The following is an 18,354-nucleotide window of genomic DNA, read 5'->3' on the forward strand; positions in this document are numbered from 1 at the left end:
ATTCAAACAGTCAAGCTTAGTTTATTTGCATCAAACACATCCACATACAAACAAACAGCTCACCCAACCATTCTTTTATTTATTTTCTTCTTTTTTATGGAATGAAGAAGACAGTTGTGTTATTCTATTATCAAATTGTTGCAAAAAAAAAATCATCTTTGCAATGCAGTTCCTAACCTCAATCAGGCTCAGGGGAGGAGCAAATGGGCGAATTCTGAACCTGCTTTAAAACATCATGGTTCAACTTTCAAATACTCCATTCTTTGTCAGAAAATGCAAAATACTGCCGATACCAAAGAATATCCACCTCAGTAGAAAACTGAATTCCCCCCAGTATGCATGGTTGCATCAAAAGGGTCAAATATTTGGAACCAATGAGAGCAGAGAATAATATATATGAATATGATTCTTTACTCTATATTAGCCTTCAAAAGTTGTTAAATTACCCTTTGCACCTATATTAAGGCTGGCAGAGATATGTAAACAGACCATTTACATAAGTAATATTGAAGCCATTTATCAGGAGCTGGTACTCCATGTAGGGCAAACTAGCTTCCAACGTTGGCTGCTAATTTTGTTCTTTCTTGAGCACACCCAGGGCATGAGTCGTAAACAACGGGGATGCCCTGGAACATGCAAGCAGCCTTTAATTGAATAATTAGATCCTAATGGAGAAAAACAAAGACAAACTACTTGATCTACTATCTAAAAGGTGGTGTTGATGCAAGGTGCTACCATGTGCTGTTGCGCTGTTTGCATGCAAATTGCCCAATCTTAATCGATTCGCGAGAAGAATCTTGCTGATTACCTAAACAAATTTCTGTAGTACTCCTGTGATGGGGGCGGTGGGATGGTTCCTGGAAGCTAAGATCTGTTCAGGGGACCTAAGATAGAAATTAAACGGTGCTATCTTATGACAGCTGATCTGTGGTGCCAAGCTTTCTTTGATGATGATGTAAAAGTTAGAATAAGAAAAGTAATATTATTCCACTTGGACTCAACTAAATTAGCTCCTCCCCCTAACGCCATAATGCTGGAAACACCAACTTGCGCACATCAGATCGATTTTAACCCTTCCTTTTCACAGATGGTCTCTTGAATCTAACTCGGCTTAAGAAAATAATTGTTCTCTATTTTTTTAAGAAAAAAACAGGAAGTGTTCTCAAAGGCGATAAATGCGGCACTGAAATAACATTGCTTTGATAATGCCACCACCCCATGTGTAGGGTTCAAGTGGTTGCTGGAAAAAATAAATAACAATCAGGTGCTGAATTGGTTTAGGATTCCTAGTTAATTAATTTATGCAACCAGCAGTCATCATCTAGAAAAGCAAGAGGAAGCAGCTTAGGGACACGGCAATCTTGACACAGTTTGCTGCTACTTGTGTTCTAATATATCCTGCAGGCTGCTGCAGTCCAACAATATTATATCTGCAGGCTTGTGGCTGCAATGGGATAGTACTGAAAATAACATACCTATTGACTTAGTTGTTGTCGGCAAGTTTAGGGTCGATGCTGGGGATGGATTATTAGCACCAAACGAGATAAAAGTTTAGGAACTGAAAAACATGTTAATTAATTCAAATGAAATTAGTGGTCGGGTGATGGAAGTTCGGTAGGTTCTACATGCCATGCATATTAGCATGTATAGGACTCAGAGCAAGAAGTCAAGAACAAATACAAAACTAGAGGTGATTGACACATTAATAAAGCTTGCGTCTGCGATGAATCAATCGATCAAAACTGACACAAACAAGAACATGTATGCACATGGAAAGTTACGAAAAGCTACTAAAAAGAAGCCATCCAAATTAACTAATGTGTTAATTAAGCACTAGTAGTATTGAAATTACCGGCAGCCGGCTGCAGCCTGCAGGCATCGAAAGCCATTAATCGGATCGGACAGAAGAAAGCCATAAGATACATGCACAGTTGCAGACCCTATCCACCGTCGGTTCCCACTGGCACCGGCAGCCAGAGTTGAGAAATCGACCACCGGCTGGCCGGAGCTGGGGAAGGAGGCGGCAGACAGGAGGAGATTATTGGTTCCGGCGACGGCTGCGGCTGGACATGCGTCTGGGCCGGTTCCGGTTGGACATGTGTGCCTGGTGGCCTGGGTATCAACCATTTATTAAGCTTGGGCCTCACCTGGGCTGGACGAAGCAGCGGGGCCGCCAGCCAGCCAGTTCGGCCGGCCTCAAGCAACAACAACGACAACGAACGAGGCCTGCCCGAATATTATTCGGCCCACCCATTCCTTCTCGGCTTCTCTGTCTCCTCACCGGTTGTCTCCCCAACGCGACACATCAGGGCTTTTAGGCTCCGGCGTCGGCGGCCGTGGCGGCGTGGCTTCTTCGGTGATCACCGCAGCTCCGCCAGACGCCCCAGGTAAAAAAGCTCCAATAGATTGGGTCGGATTTCGCTTTTGTTTTCCTGTGAAGCCGTGGGCTTTGAGCCATACTCGGAAACCGTCGTTCAATTCGTTCACACCTGTAGTGGAGGCGAACAAAAACGCCGCATTCCACCGGCATTTATAGTGTGAATCTTTCATCAGATTTCGGTTAGATGAGTGGCCAACGTAGGGTATATAGCTCATATAGTACTCTCCAGTACTACCACACATTTTGACATCGTTGAAATCGGTCAAGAATCATACAGAGTTTCCTCGGCCAATCAATTAAATCAGATGTTTTCTTTATTTCTGTGGTTGGAAGGTTCAGTTCAATTTGAACCACACATAGAAAACTGTATCGAGTCAAGGAGTCATGTGGGGGAGAATATACAGCCATTCCGGATATAAAGGCTGCACAGTTTGTATTTGTGTAGATGATTAGCAAAACTTTACTAGCATCATATATCTGTGAAATTGTGAGCATTCGTATTGAGTTTGTTTTTCTTTAATAACACGCCGTTTGGCATGTTAATTACTGCTGTATATCCTATGTTTCTAATTCTCTCCACCAACCATATGAAATATAGTGATCTCAGGAGGACTTCAATCACCATCTGGGAAGACTTTGCAGGGAGCTTTACAGACTTGGAAGGACAAGTATTCGTGGTTTACAATTCTGTGTCAAAGGAAAGCCTAAATATGTAGTACATCAACATTCTAGAATGATGGACGGTCGGACACAATGCACATGTCCCTTTTTAGACTTATTGGTAGCATACATGTCCTTTTCTTTCAGAACTCATGATGCCATGCCAGCTGATTTTCATATCTGTGAAATCAAAGGACTTCGTTTCTCACTTCTTTATGCCCATATATCTTCAGAGATCAGCGGCAAGTTCATAGAGGTAATCTCAAGTGCCCTTGCCATTTCAATATCTGTGAAATCTGTAAAATATTCTGGCATATCAGGCACCACAAATAAATTTTCATAGCTTTCATCCTGAATTCCATGGACATCGTTATTAACAAAAGTTGAGATACTGCTTTGGTTATCATGGACAATTGGTACGCTATGACTTGTTGTCTCAACAGCATATGGATGAATTATGCCATCCTTCTTGCAAATGTGCTGGCCATAATAGTCAACATTGAACAGCCTCACCTTTCCACTTCCATCGGTTTCCTTCTGTTGCACTGTCTTGGTTGCAAGACACCCTTGCCCTTTACTATTGGCACATCTATAGTAGCTCCTGATTAAGCATAAACTCATTAGATTATTTTTTTTGTTATGTACAAAATACTAAATCTTCTTATTTAAAATTCTACTACTAGATAATAATTATGGATGCAATTTTGAGCTTTACCACAGAAAAAGCTAATCATCAACATAGATGAGAATCTCAATATCCAAATTCAGTACAAAAAAACACTATGTGATGTAAATCAATGCATATGTTTTATTACATACCTAAAATGCTTTGCTTTGGAGATCCACTTCTGTCCATACTTCCTCCATTGATATCCATCAAAGTATGGTGCTTGTGTCACGACTGAACCTATGTGCTGTGCATTCTTCCTACCATCACCAAGAGAAGCCATAACATCTTTAAGCCACAGTGAATGATAAATTATAAGTAAATAAACATATGCTCACTACATACCTTCTCTTATTTCCAACTTCCTTGGGTTCCTCCTCCAACATGTAACCCTCCATGTTATTCTTACTGCCTTTTCTCTTATATTTGATAAGATTGGCCTGTTTCCCACTATTATTATCACCAAGTTCTAGAAAAGAGATAACCTTACTTGAGCAACTGAATATGTCCTGAAAGAGTTGCTGAACAAGCTTCTCCTGCCCACTATAGGGATCAAGTATTGGTAAGATAAGGTCATGTAGGTCCATCATGAGAGCCCTTTGGTGTTCAATCTCGTTGATCACCGCTTGGCAGCCACCATGAGTGGAAGATTCAAGGATGTTCATTGGATGGGTTTTCAATATAAGTAGCTATAATGTCGGATTGACAGAGTTGAAGATGCTAGGTAACTGCAGCTTTAGGCATCTATTTATACAAGCAAGTAGCAGCACACAGAGTCTGAGCATGGTGGAGGTAATCCTTCATTATTCAAATTTTCTCACTAGACTAGACTAGGCAGAGTACTGTCCCTATCCAACAGTATGCTAGAACTCACAATCACAGTGGCACCATTCTAGATCTTTTTTTTTCTTAGACTGACACATAAGTTGGTAAGGGATTATGATGATTCATGGGTCATGACTTGTGGGTTTCATATTTGTCACTCAGTACACATGTTTAACTGCAGTATGTGTGGTGGTGCTTAGGAGCCACATTTGAGGTCGTATGTATAGTAGTTTTATTAGTTATATGGTCAGATAGTGATTAGAATGGCATGTTAGTGGTACTCATGTTTTTAGTTGTTGGAGGAATATAAATTAGTGTGGATTTAGATGCGGTTAATCAGATGGAATGATGCATAAATGAACATATCTGGTGTCTTTATGTACAGAATATAAGAGCCCATGCACGAAAATATATTTGTATGAAAATTGCTGCCTCCATAAGTTATTTGATGTGTGAATAAATGTTCAGTTCAATTCAATTGAACAACACATATAAAATTATAAGCTGGTCAAGTCAGTGAGTCATATGGGGAGAAAATAACCATCCTGGTATATAGGCTGCAATTCGTATTGCCTTAGATGATATAGCAAAACCTGACTAGCATCATATCTATGTGATATTGTAAACATCACCATCGAGGGTTTTTTATTAAGCACACAATTTGATGGTAATTACTGTTTTCTATGTTTCTAATTTACTCCATCAATGTTAGTAAATAAAGAAATGTCAGGAGGACTTTAATTAGCACCCATGAAGACTTTGCAGGGAGCTTTGCCCATCAATAGAATGACAAGTATTCATTCATAGTGTACACTTATATGTCAAAAGAAAGCCTAGATAGTAATCTACATTTTGGAATGCCAGACACCATAAGTATTCTAAGAATAGTTTTTTATTGCTTATGTCACTTCTTTTTTGTTATCACACTTAATTTAGACTATCGATACCATACTTGTGTCTTTTCTTGTCAGAACTCATGATGGCATGGCTAACTGCACGCGATCCAATTTGCACCCATATATCTACAGAAATTAGATGCAAGTTTATAGAGGTAATCTCAAGTGCCCTTGCAATTTCAATATCTGTGAAATCCGTCAAATATTCTGGCATATCAGGATCTATGAATAAATTTTCAGAGCTTCCATCCTGAATTCCATGGACATCATTAACAAACGTTGAGCTACTTCTTTGGTTACAATTGGGAATTGGCACACTATTTGGTGTGCTGTCTCAGCAATAGTTGGATGAATAATTTCATCCTTTTCGCAAATGTGCTGGCCATAATAACCTCACTGCTCCATTTTAGATCAGTTTCCTTCTGTTGCATTGTCTTAGTTGCAAGACACCCTTCCCCTGTACTTTTGGATCATCTATAGTAGCGCTCCTGATTAAGCATTCATCAGGTCATTTTTTCATATACAGTATTAACATTTTGTTATATACAAACTATTGAATATGTATGGATGCAATTTTGATCTTTACTATGCAAAAACTAATTATCCACGCAGATGAGAATCCAATATAGCTAGCAGATATTAAATGAAGTAAATAAATTCATATGCTTTTTAACATACATGGAATGCTTTTGCATTGGAGCTTCTGCCCATATGTGTAGTGCATTCTTCCTACCATCACCAACAGAAGTGATCTCAATTTTAAGCCCCAGTGAATGCTAAATAAGTAAACATATGATCCTTTTACAACAGATACTTGTCTCTTATTTCCAATGCCCATGTGGTTCTCTGCCTTTTTTTTTTCCCCTTACCGTCTTCTCTTTTATATTTGATAAGATTGGCGTGTTTCTTGCTGTTATGGCCAAGTTCTAGAAAGGAGATAACCTGACTTGAGCTGCTGCATACTTCTTCAAAGAGTTTCTGGACAAGCTTTGCCTGTCCACTGTAGGGATCAATTGTTGGTAGGACAAGGTCATGTAATTTGGTGTTCAATCTTGTTGGTCACCACTTGGCAGCCAACATGAGTGTAAGATTCAAGGATGCTCATGTGATGGCTATTATAGTCAGACTGTCAGAGTTGAAGGTGATAGATAATTGCAGCTTTAGTCATTTATTTATACAAGCAAGTAGTAGAACACAATCTGAGCATGGTGGCGGGAACGGATCATTGTTCAAATTTTCTCACTACAGAAAGACTAGGGAGAGTACTATCTCTATCCAACATTATGTCAGAGCTCACGACTTGCAAATGCCTCACCAGATTGCAGCTAGGGTCTATTGACAACCGAACGAGACTTGCCAAATTATGCATGACGTATGGCATGTGCCTACATCACTCACACATGATGTAGACATTCACAGTGAGAAATATATATGGCCAATAATTCTAGTGGTTGTTATAGAGAGCAACATTGTCGTTAACCCACCGGCCCCAAGATAGGGACATGAATGGTTTGGCTCTAATTCCATGTATCAGAAATTATATCTAGTACTAGATGAAGTGCTAAAAATACAAATAGTTCGGTGGCTGTTCATATTTTGTTATGGATGCATTCTTTGATTTGTTTAGATATTTGTTTAGGAAGTTGTTTGCATTATGATTAGGAGAGATAAACTGTTAGGCTTCAGTTGTTAGAGATAGAGTTGAAAAGGAGTTGTAAGCCTTCGAGATTGTAATTGTGCCAACCCCATATATATGAGGGGAAGGCAATCAGGGAAAGCCAGCAAGAATTAAACCTAAGCAACTTAGAGCCTCCATCTGAGAGGGCGAGTTTCGTTTATCTCTTGTTCCTAATTACTTTCTGTCCCTTGCTAAACCAACGCCCATATCATATTTAGACAGGCCTACATGAAAAAAAAAAGATTAGTTATTTCAAATTACATAGGAGATATGGTTCATGCATGTGTGCATCAATTATCATCAGTTTGAACTTTTGTGTGCATCAATTATCATTACATGAAATTCTATTTATATTAATCTCATACATGCATGAGAAAAGCATTAACCAGGTTGATATGCATGAAGTCTATTGAACATAAACATTAAGTAATTGTCGAAATATATATGTTGACAACCATAACAATCGAATGTTATGTGGTTACAAATCGTAGATATTTCCTAATATGAATATGTATGCCACGAATAGCTCCACTCAGACTAACCATAGCCTTGAACTGGTTTTGTTGACCACCATCATTTTCAACAAATTAAAGCAGAGAAGAAAACAAGTGAACCTTTAGGATTCCTGAGAACCACATGAATGTCATATGTGTGAGCCATAAATATATATTGATAGAGGGAACAAGCTAGATTGTGAACAAAGATAAGGATATATCTAGTTACCAGGATCTTCCTCTACATGTGAAATCATCCCACGCTCCCCCTTCTCGTTTTCATGTGCCGTTGTGTAGGCACAAAAATATATCTTCCTGTTACCATACAACCTGGCCGTTGAGGCCTTGAGGGTTCTAACTTTGAGATCCAAATCTTCAGACATAGAAATACTTGCAACTTTTGACGACTCAGGTATATCAAACCTTCCAATAGATTACGGTCTACCACAAATCCCCACGAGAGATAGTCCTCAATCATGTAAACGAGGGTTTATGCATGGCCTATGGTTTCTGATGTACCAACAAGGGAGGTAGAGGAGGTTGACTAGACTACATAGATAACAGTTGCACACCAAGAATCTGTGACCACGCTGTCCACCGTCGGCAGCCTGTGGTGTGGCCCCAAACATCTGTGCATCATTGTGGCAAGTGGTCAGCAGGCCTGGGAGTGACGGAGACACCAAATGGAAGAAAACTTCATTCATGTGTTTCCAAAGATGCCATCAGCACAACAGGAAGGCCATCAGATACCATACCAGCTTGCTGGCCCAATCTTGTGCCACGAGCTTGTTGGGTCAACTCACAGATATGTATCCTCTCTACTACTAGCCTATTGAGAAGACTATTAGGCTTTTGTGGGATTCCAGCCCAACTTTCATTAGCATGCTTGTCTACCCGGGTAACTCAAGCACTTGTAAATTTTCCACAACTTATATATGAAGTAATATTGAGATATCTTTCTTAAAATAAAATTGCAATCTATGGATCACTATGTGTGTACTCTTGTCATATCTTGTATTTGTGTTGCAGTGTGGCACATGCGTGCATTGTTCCTTTTTTGCAGTTAGCCAAACTGTATTTTGGACAAGGATGATGCCCACAGCATCCCTCTCTTAGATTCAATGGTCATGACGGTTCGGCCTCGTAGCCTAGCATTGGGTGTGTCATTACAAAATGAATTAGTCCCTACTGTCAGCGTTATGTTACAGCTTAATTCGAAGTCAACAAGCATAGATACCTTGGTTTTATATTTTCCACTTTGTGGATAACATATTTTTTCCTTGAACTGGCAGGAGAGCTGTCCATCACTGTACTAAGGAGAAAAACTAGTCAAAACAAAATACATACTCACACAAACACAAAAACTTATGCACAAGAACACAACACACACAGACACCAAACTCAGAAAGAGAGAGACATATAGGCAGGTTGATGTAATTTACAAAGTCATTATCCTGCTTGGATTCCATCAGGGGTTTGGTGAAGTGATGCAGAAATATTTTAATTCTTACTACTGGTTATCATGCGTTATATTATTACTTGGTATGATGCAAGTAACTACTGCAGATATTCTACTCATAGAAATAGGCCAACTTGCGTACTAAACTATACTACCACTTCATACATGCATTCCCCTTTTGTTAGTTTCCTGTTGCAACATCAATTCTATCTACAGCTGATCTGTTATGCACGTGCATTGAGAGCATATACGACAAACTTGTGGCGGCTGGAGGTCAACAGACCCTATTTATAATTGCTCAATGATCAGCAGCTACTTGTCATTACATAATAATTAATTATGTGTAGTTGCTTGCTATTGCAATGCATGACTCTGAACATATGATTTGCATATTAAGGTTGTACTGCGTTCCAATTTTAGAATGCACAAAACAAAGGGATATTGCATTGTGAGAATCTAAAAGTTTCAGAGTTCAGACTTGTACGAGCTAGATTCCAACAGATGAGACAATGCAAATTCAGGCTGTTCGATCTACTCCCTCTATTCACAAATACTTACCACGCTAATGTTCACTAGTGTACTTGTCAGTCTGACTTTTTTAGCATGATTTCTTATTTTTCTTCCTCTTATCATCTCTCTGCTATCCCACGCAGTTCCTAAGATTTGTTTCATATCATGCAGGTTGATCACTATCTCAGTCACTAAAAATGTTAAATGTTGATGTAATCATCCTGCTTGGATCACTAGCTAATAATGGAACCTACTCAGTCCAATTGTAAGCACTCTGCCTCTCACATCTATATTGATTATCAGTACTGCATTCAGGTTCTTCTCATATTTACAGCTCGAGTTTGATGCAACTTATAGGCTTATAGCAGATATATGCTCCCCTAGATACATGCTTGTTGGAGTATAAGTGAATTGCCCACTTTTTCCCATCAGCTTAAGCTTTTGGGTTGAACTGGTTGGTGCATGCAACTCAATATGTTATCAGGGCCAGAGGTCTTGAGTTCAAATCCTGGCAGGCGCGATTAAATAAAATAACTGCAGCTCACTCCAATCTCCATGTATACGGCCTGAGAGAGCCTGCACGTGAGGGGGAGTGTTGGAGTATAAGTGAATTACCCACTTCTCCCCATTAGCTTAAGCTTTTGGATTGAACGATTGGTGCATGCAACTCATTAATACTGGTAGTACCTACTTGTATGATAAACTATATTAATCTGCACCATATAGGAGCGGTGACCAGGTAGATATATAATTAGTACGTCCTCTCTTTGCTACTAATATCTGGTTTCAACGTCAATCCTTCATCTTTCTTAATATATTAATGACCCAGTGGCCTGTACAAATTGAAAAATACGAGCACATACGACAATATTGTGGCGGCTGTGGGTCAGACCCCCTGCAATTCTTTTTAAATCACCCATATATTTCCAAGCCAACTTGTTGTTGCATATGCATGAATTCCAACACGTTTTCCAGAATAAGATAGCACTAATATGTGTAATCTAGAACACTCAGATAAGTAAGAAGGTTAGGATCCATATATGAACTCCGAAAGCTAGCTGATTCCTAGCTGGTGAGACACGTCAGACCAACTGGTTTTTCGCTTTACATTTACAATAGAGAAAGGCAGATTGATTTTCAAAGTGCAGTTCATCGGCCAATACTCTTCAGTTCTCACCATCAAACTCTCTAAACTAGCATGGCTTTTGTTTTTTGCTGATGGGTCGTTGGGCACAAATACTATAGAGTGGAAATCCCAATCAGCTAGTTAATGAAGTTGGGAAATTGGAAAAATGAAAACTAAAGAAGAAAGATGGAGTCCTTACTCCACAATCACGTTACATTGTCTTCCTGGAGATATATATGGAACGTTTTTGAGATAGAGTCATACATTTGGTCCTGGCTAGGGGTGAAAGGGGGTCCTTTTATCTTTTATGAGGATCGACGTGGAGTGATGTCATTCATGTGATGGAATGGATCGAGGGTGCCATGAGGTCTGCTTTTTCTGAAGGAAAATCAGGCACCTGCTTTTGTTAGTTACAAGGTCTGTGTTGTTTTTTCGAGAAACCATAAGGACTGTGTTTATAAAAGTATAGATTATACAAGTCAAAATTGCAGCCCACCTTTAGCTATAGGGGAAGAATGCTGCCTTTTCTTTTGTTCATGACTGCTTCGTACAAACACACAAAACTGACATGTTTCCTTAGTCTCTCTCTTCATTTCATATTATCTTTTTTAGAAAAACAGAAGCCAGCAGGTTAAACTGCCAGTCTATGTATTAACAGAGGAGTAAAATACAAAAAATATTATCAATTGATCACCAGCTTTTGGTTTAACCTTGATTATCAGGCTCCAAATCTTAGGAGGGCGTCCAACTCCCAGCTGTCCGAATCCAAAGGTGCAAAAGCAGACATGTCGAATGGCTCATACATGCAGTTCTTCGTGATCAAATCTGCAGATTTGTCAAGAGGCTTATTGTCATCTAGGGATGTCTGATGTTCATAGGCATCTGTACAAGTGGTTGATATGCTGGATCGGCTGTCGCTGCTGCTTTGAGTATTTGTTTCAGAGTCATCGGTGCCTGATTCGACGCCATTGTTGTCCTTGCAAGTATGTTGGCCGTGGTAGACGACTGTGTACATCACGGGATGATCAGTACCTGCGCTGTCATCTTGCTGTTGCACCGTCTTTGTTGCTTTGCAGTCTTGTTCCTGCCTGTAGGTGCATCTGTAGTAGCTCCTGGAGAACCAAATTAATCATATCCAAGTTAATACAATTGTGCATATTTCTTTTTTATCATTTACACAAACAGATATTCAGAAGTCGGAACACTCAGAACGAAATGGAATTGAGTATATAGAAATGTATGTATACCATAGGTGTTGAATGGAAAACAATAAAGAAACTAAACTCAGGACAAACAAAAGGTACCTTGGATGTTTCGCTTTGTTGATGTGCTTTTGCCCATACTTTCTCCATTGGCGGCCATCATAGTGTGGAACAGGCGTTTCGAGTGACACCAAATCATCAGATTTCCTGCTTAAAATTTGTTTGTGTAAGGAAGAATAAATGAAATAGCTAATTACATGCATCATCAAGAAGTATATTCTAAAAAGAATCTATACTTTCACCAGTTCAAGTGAACTTATCAGATCGCATAGATGCGTACCTTCTCTTGTGCTGATGATGGGGGTTAGCAGTAGCACCCTCCTCCTTGATGCAGTCATCAGAAGAAATCCTCCTCACCCTCTTCTTGTCATCCACCAGTGCGTCATCAGCTCGAGCATCAGACTGATGGTGAAGCTGCAGCTCAGTTATGGCCTTGCTGGAGCAATCCAGAATGTTCTGGAACATCTGGGCAACAAGCTCGCAGCGTTGGTCCGCCTGCAGCGCAGGAAGGACGATGGCCCTCAGCTGCGTCACCAGAGACTGCCCCCTGGCTATCTCCTTCATCGCCGACCGGTGGTCGGAAACAAAAGAGGGGTGATCAGAAGGTGAAGATTGAGGAAGGTATCTACTGTTGTGGTGCTTCATCTCTGCTAAGTTCTAGCTATCTTTCCTCTTGTATCTGAAGAAGACTGCAGCTCTGAATAGAGGAAGAAGGCGAGGAAGCTTAGCTGCAGCTTCTCACACTTCCTTGCAACTGTGTGAGAAGGAAGGTAATTGTCAGCTGGCTAAGGAGAATTGGAGATAATGCTGCTCCTAATCGTGCAGTTATATATGGAGATGGGAGTGGTATGGAACCGCGTTATGCAACATAATTAACGATCAAATTGGGCAGTAATATAATCAGCTGTGCCTGCCGTGCATGCGTAGGCAGGAGCAGAGCACATGGAAATAGACAGGAAGGACTCTGACTTGGCAGCTACCACGTACTAGTGATTTGGAATCGAAGATCTGGTTAGATGCTGCCTCCATTGTAACCTGGAACTAGGATTGGCTAATTTCATTGTAATCAATTGTCTTTTGTGTTCACCAGGTACCCCCTGCTCCCAAGACATACAAGTCTTGTCAGTAAGCAGTTGTTTTCAGTTCTCACCTGAACTTTTCACCTTCTACTGTTCTGTCCTAAAGTGCCGTTCCAACAATAATCCCGGCTGCACACACAAAAGAGAAGAAAGAACACCACACGTCACTACACTTGAAATCTAACCACAGTTCGCTGGCGAATATCTAGTATGTATGCAGAGAGTGGTGAGTTGCATGCAAGTATCATAATTCACTTAATGTGTATTCAAACTTGAGCCTCCAAAAAATGCACTCAAGTCTTGTTTGTGAACATGCATGTTGGGATCAGACCAAGTCCATTCAGGTCAGAAGGTAAACTGAACTAATTCTAATCCCTTATTATTCAGACAAGTTATTAGTGAGAAACTCTCTCATTCATGATATATATTAATTCCATCAGCATATTCGTGGTATATAGCTTACTGAGACAATAGATCCTGCCCATGGATAGATTCCATCATGCTGACAGAAGCAAGCTCATGTCAGCACAAATTGGTCACCTTCCTAATCATTTCGTGTAAGCTCAAAAGTCCCTCTAAAATGACCCTGGCTAAAAATTCTCTGTTGGTCCACGTTGTTGGCGACGTATTAACAATTCAGTAATGGTTTATATCACAGCGTCCTGCTTAGTTTCCAAGGGCACTTAATTCTTAACTGGAGTGAACAATGAGCAACCTAAATGTGGACTTGCATGTTTGATCGTAGTGTTATTAGCAGTCTGCACATTTGGGTCCCTTTGTGCCGACCGCATCAGGGGCTAGCAGCTTTTGGCATGATTTTCCACCAAGAAGATCAAAGACCAACGTCAGTGGTAATTGGTAAAGCCTTTTGATATAGTCTCACCATTTGGGGCCTTGCTACAAAAGGAGAAGAAAAGGTTATTGATTCTTTGTCAAGCGTGGATGGAGATTTACAGATTTATTAGTAATAGGCTGTGTGCCAATAATAAGCTCAATTGCCACGTGTAATGATGCTGGAGTCGTAAACTTGGCCCTATATGTTATGGGAAAATATAATGGATAAAAGAAGCAGTGGGACATCCATCTCGTGGTGTGAACGCATGGGCGTGCATGACCACGCGGTATTTCGTTCCATCGAGAATGACTTTGTTGCAAATGACCAAAGAGGGATTATTGGCTTTTGGTGCTCATCTTTCCCGCAATGACCAAAGAGGGAGGCCATAGACATCACCATTATTCAGCACGTACTACCAGCTTAACCTGATTTGTTTATCAGTTTGGGCATCATACCCAGCTAATAGTAATATACAGTTGGGAGTGTGCATGGTCTGTGGATAACAGTGAATGACTTTGTTGCAACATCATGCAAAGTGGTGCATGAACCTGGACCAGTCTCCTCCCCCTGACAGCGTAGCCATCGATGTGAAATCAAACATTATTTCTTTTGTTTGTGTATGATTGCCAAAGCCAAACAATAGGAGATGGGGTTCTATTGTCCTTGCAGACGCTTTCTTTGGGGGCAATCAACTAACCACGTTTCTAGTCAACAACTCGAGCTATATATACTACTACTATACTACTGCAAAATGCAAATCGTATTACATGATGAGCAAGTATACATATGCAAATCGTATTACATGATGAGCACGTATACATATGCAACTTGCAGCTTAGGGAGTGTTTGGATACGATGTGCTAAACTTTAGTAGGGTCACATTGAATGTTCGGATGCTAATTAGGAGGACTAAACATGAGCTAATTATAAAACTAATTGCATAGATGGAGTCTAATTCGCGAGACGAATCTATTAAGGCTAATTAATTCATCATTAGCAAATAGTTACTGTAGCACCACATTGTCAAATCATGGACTAATTAGACTTAATAGATTCATCTCGCGAATTAGACTCCATCTGTGCAATTAGTTTTCTAATTAGACTATGTTTAATATACTCCTAATTAGTATCCAAACATCTGATGTGGCAGGTGCTAAAGTTTAGCAGGGGTATCCAAACACCCTAAAACTAAAATTGCGACATTTTTCATATTTACAACTTGCCTCTTTAAGCTCAAACTTATCAGGAAATGTTATTGTTCACTTGTGGGACCTTTTAATTACCAACTAACTACTAGCTAGCTATTATAATCTTGCTTATTGCATTCATGTGGCATCGTGGTCACCAGAGCACGATAATACCGGCTCCTATCTAGCTAGCTTAATTTAGGGACCGGTATTAGTGGCGTACTTACTATTGGTGTTTAGATCCGGCAACCTACCGAGGGATACCCGAGGTAGTGTTTTGGTTAGTGGGGCTCATCGAGATCAGGAACTCGAAGGTGACGCAGACACACGATTTAGACAGGTTCAAGCCGCTAGATTGCATAATAACCTACGTCATGTGCGTTGGTTGGATTGAATTGCCTTGGAGGGGGTTCCTGCCTCGCCTTATATTGCCGGGAGCAGGATTACAGGTCGGTTGGTTATAAGAATACTAGTCGCGACTAGAGGAGTTCTACTCTTATTACAACAAGTACTTTCCTAATCTTCGACTAGTTCCTGTCTTTCCACGTATACTACGCTGTCCTGCGCCATGGTCACCATGTCAGATGTGTCTCGGTATCCAGCCCTATATTTAGGACTGTCCAAACCTTCTAGTAGGCCCATAGATGTATGTACGACAAACCCTCAAGTACATTTTAGTCAAATGCAGTAGTTCCGAGTACTTTTGTAGACTTCACAGACTAGTTTTGGTGCTCTTCAAGTACTTCATCTGGTTGAATCTCCAAAGGTACCCAAAAATTATCATGCGGCTAGAAGATGCTCAAGCCCCATTTAATTCAGTCTTGTACCTTTCAACCTTGAATGTTATATGGATGCACTCCATATGGAGTAGCCTTGAAGCCTTAGGTTGAATCGAAGAATCAGCCTGAGGGTCAATCTGCAATTTGCATCATTCGCCCCTTAAAATTCGGACAATTTTTTTTTATCGATGGACACATGGCACACAGCCCCCGAGCCTTTAGACGATTAGTTTGGTGGTATAAGGGCAACCTTTGATCAACGTGACTATCTCTAGAAGGAGATCTTATCTCCCCTGAAATACAGGTAACTGCCAATCAGGTGTCCAAAATTCTAGAGATCCTTTAAATCAAAATCCCTTCATTTGCGCCGTTGTTACCGTGCTAGTGTGATAAATAACAAAGGAAGTTATCCCTTCCATGTAATCCTTACTATTTGCCTTTCTAACTTCCACACTTGAGCTCTAGTGCCGCCGTTGCCTGATCTCCGAGCGCTAACGCCGCCATCCCCCACCACTCAGCCCCCAATCGTATGCGACAGAAGAAGCTCGTGACATTAAGGATGGGGAGGAAATCTGCTGCCACCAAGCCTGCTGAGGGGGAAAAGAAGAAGAAAGGATCTAGCAAGGGAAAAGATCTTCAGTTGCCGATGTCCAAGTACGGAAAACCGATCAGACCGCGCCGTCCTGCTTGCGCTTGGAAGTGGTCTTGAAAGAGGAGGAGATCAAGGCGCTTGTGGCCGCCAAGCTGCTCCAAAATCAAGACTTTATCAGTTGGAGATCCATCTACGTTAATCCGTGGCCATTGGAGGAACATCCCAATGAAACAGTAATTTTTGCTCACTTCATCGAGCGCGGTCTTGCATTGCTAACATCTAACTTTTTTCAGGGTCTTCTGGATTATTATAAGTTGGAGTTGGTTCATTTGAACCCCAACGGAATTCTCCACAGCATCATTTTTGTTCACTTCTGCGAAACGTTTCTGGGAATCCTCACTTCCAGTTATTCCGAAAAATTTTCCGTGTAAAGTCGCAACCGTTGAGGCAACACACTCTAGTAGTCGGGGCACCAGTATCCAGATGCGGGAGAAACTCAGCAGCTTGTATCTAGATTATGAGTTGATAGACTCCAATGCTAAGTGGAAGAGAAAATGGTGCTACATTGGCGATCATGATCCGAAACTACCCAAGCTGACAGGACATCACCCCTCTTGGAACAACCGGTGGCTTAATGAGCCAACATATTGGGCTCCAACTACCCGATCTCGTTGATAGAATAGCTAAGCTGAAGCAAGAAGAACTCACTGGAGTTGGAGTAGCATTAGAATTGCCAAAAATAGTAATTAAGGATCTAGTAAAAACCTAGCTACAGGTTGTAATCCAGTGACTATAAACTACAAATTAATGCAAATTGCAACATACAGAAATAAATTAACACCTAAGAATAAAATCTAGAGATTAATTCAGGGATATCCACATAAAAAAAGGCATCACATCGGCAATCAGACAAATTGCAATGCCACAAGCATTAGAACTGCAAAGTGCTTAGGGGTCCAGTAACTACCTAACAAGGCAATATGGGGTAACATATTTGAGGAAAAAGAATGCATGACACTAACGGGGAGTGCAGTTGCAACTACACAAATAGATTAGTTGCAAAACACTCAAATAATCAATCACACACAGGGGCAAAATTCAGTAACTACCTAGATGTTATGATCCAGTACATGGGAAAACTAGAGATTCAATTAGGACTATTTGCACAAATAAAAAAAGGCCAGCGCATCCAACAAATTTCAATGCCACAAAAGCATTAGGGATTGCCAAAGCATTAATTAAGGATCCAGTGACTGCCTAGCTATAGGTTACTAAAAACTACAAATTAACACAAATTGCAACATACAGGACATTTGGTTTGCAAGTAATTAAGGGGTCTAGTACCTAAGAATAAACTAGAGATTAATTTAGGAACATCCGCATAAAAAAAGGGACATCCACATCACAAAATCAGATAAATTGCAATGCCACAAGCACTACAATTGCCAAAGTTTAAGGATCCAGTAACTACCTAACAAGGCGTTATGGGGCAAGGGAAACATACGCTAGAAAAATAGAAACAAAAATCATAATCACCAAAGAAAAAAAACGTGTGGGTGGGTGTTGCTAATCTGTGTAAATGGATGGTGATACGAATTGGGCGAGAGGTAGTGGTTGAAAACCACAACGCTGCGAAACCCTATGGTACCCTAGTATACGATCGCAATAAAGAGAAGGAAGGGTAAGGGGAAAACCCCAACACTGCGAAACCCTAGATACAAAATTGGAGAGCGCAGGGGGGGGAGCACGGGCCAAGAGGGGATGACAGGGATACCTCTAGAAAGATGGTCGAAGGAGTCGACAACGGCGAACCTCGCAACGACGGTCCCCAACGATGGCGACGCTTGCTCCGCTCGCACGAAACTTGCGACAATGGCTCCGTTGCTCGGGGAAATCTGGCGAGCGGGGAGAGAGGCTGAGTGGAA

The 18,354-nt window shown here is 40.7% G+C and overlaps 2 protein-coding genes and 1 long non-coding RNA gene across 5 annotated transcripts; 1 reads left to right on the forward strand and 2 right to left on the reverse strand.

Annotated features, from left to right (window-relative positions):
* The first annotated feature begins 1,804 nt into the window (after positions 1 to 1,804).
* Positions 1,805 to 11,558, forward strand: LOC117864005 (uncharacterized). Of its 3 annotated transcripts, XR_011898692.1 has the most exons (6): positions 1,805 to 2,387; positions 2,979 to 3,296; positions 4,257 to 4,499; positions 5,504 to 5,583; positions 9,741 to 9,834; positions 11,418 to 11,558. It is a non-coding gene; the product is annotated as an uncharacterized lncRNA (long non-coding RNA). The 3 variants fall into 3 exon arrangements; XR_004642325.2 differs by lacking the exon at positions 4,257 to 4,499 and having other exon boundaries at positions 1,809 to 2,387; XR_011898691.1 differs by lacking the exons at positions 4,257 to 4,499; positions 9,741 to 9,834; positions 11,418 to 11,558 and adding an exon at positions 6,323 to 6,597 and having other exon boundaries at positions 1,811 to 2,387.
* On the reverse strand, positions 2,994 to 4,372 carry LOC117864003 (probable WRKY transcription factor 62). Its single transcript, XM_034747963.2, has 3 exons — positions 4,053 to 4,372; positions 3,860 to 3,967; positions 2,994 to 3,641 (listed from the first exon to the last, which is right to left on the reverse strand). Exons 1-3 carry the CDS (start codon positions 4,370 to 4,372, stop codon positions 3,254 to 3,256), a joined length of 816 nt encoding a protein of 271 aa, XP_034603854.1. The 3' UTR covers positions 2,994 to 3,253.
* On the reverse strand, positions 11,265 to 12,768 carry LOC117864002 (WRKY DNA-binding transcription factor 70). The gene is made up of 3 exons (XM_034747961.2): positions 12,238 to 12,768; positions 12,000 to 12,104; positions 11,265 to 11,807 (listed from the first exon to the last, which is right to left on the reverse strand). Exons 1-3 carry the CDS (start codon positions 12,600 to 12,602, stop codon positions 11,414 to 11,416), a joined length of 864 nt encoding a protein of 287 aa, XP_034603852.1. The 5' UTR covers positions 12,603 to 12,768; the 3' UTR covers positions 11,265 to 11,413.
* Positions 12,769 to 18,354: the final 5,586 nt, after the last annotated feature.

This window comes from Setaria viridis, chromosome 7 (genome assembly GCF_005286985.2).
Source record: "Setaria viridis chromosome 7, Setaria_viridis_v4.0, whole genome shotgun sequence".
Taxonomy (NCBI): Eukaryota; Viridiplantae; Streptophyta; class Magnoliopsida; order Poales; family Poaceae; genus Setaria; species Setaria viridis.

Bases quoted from the DNA above. Each gene is read 5' to 3' on its own strand.
- LOC117864003 (XM_034747963.2), bottom strand. From the start codon at position 4,372: ATGAACATCCTTGAATCTTCCACTCATGGTGGCTGCCAAGCGGTGATC. The intron at 3,968-4,052 runs GTATGTAGTGAG...TGGTGATGGTAG, and splicing joins GAAGTTGGAAATAAGAGAAG to GAAGAATGCACAGCACATAG. The intron at 3,642-3,859 runs GTATGTAATAAA...ATGCTTAATCAG, and splicing joins TCCAAAGCAAAGCATTTTAG to GAGCTACTATAGATGTGCCA.
- LOC117864002 (XM_034747961.2), bottom strand. From the start codon at position 12,602: ATGAAGCACCACAACAGTAGATACCTTCCTCAATCTTCACCTTCTGAT. The intron at 12,105-12,237 runs GTACGCATCTAT...AATTTTAAGCAG, and splicing joins CATCATCAGCACAAGAGAAG to GAAATCTGATGATTTGGTGT. The intron at 11,808-11,999 runs GTACCTTTTGTT...TTGGTTCTCCAG, and splicing joins AACAAAGCGAAACATCCAAG to GAGCTACTACAGATGCACCT.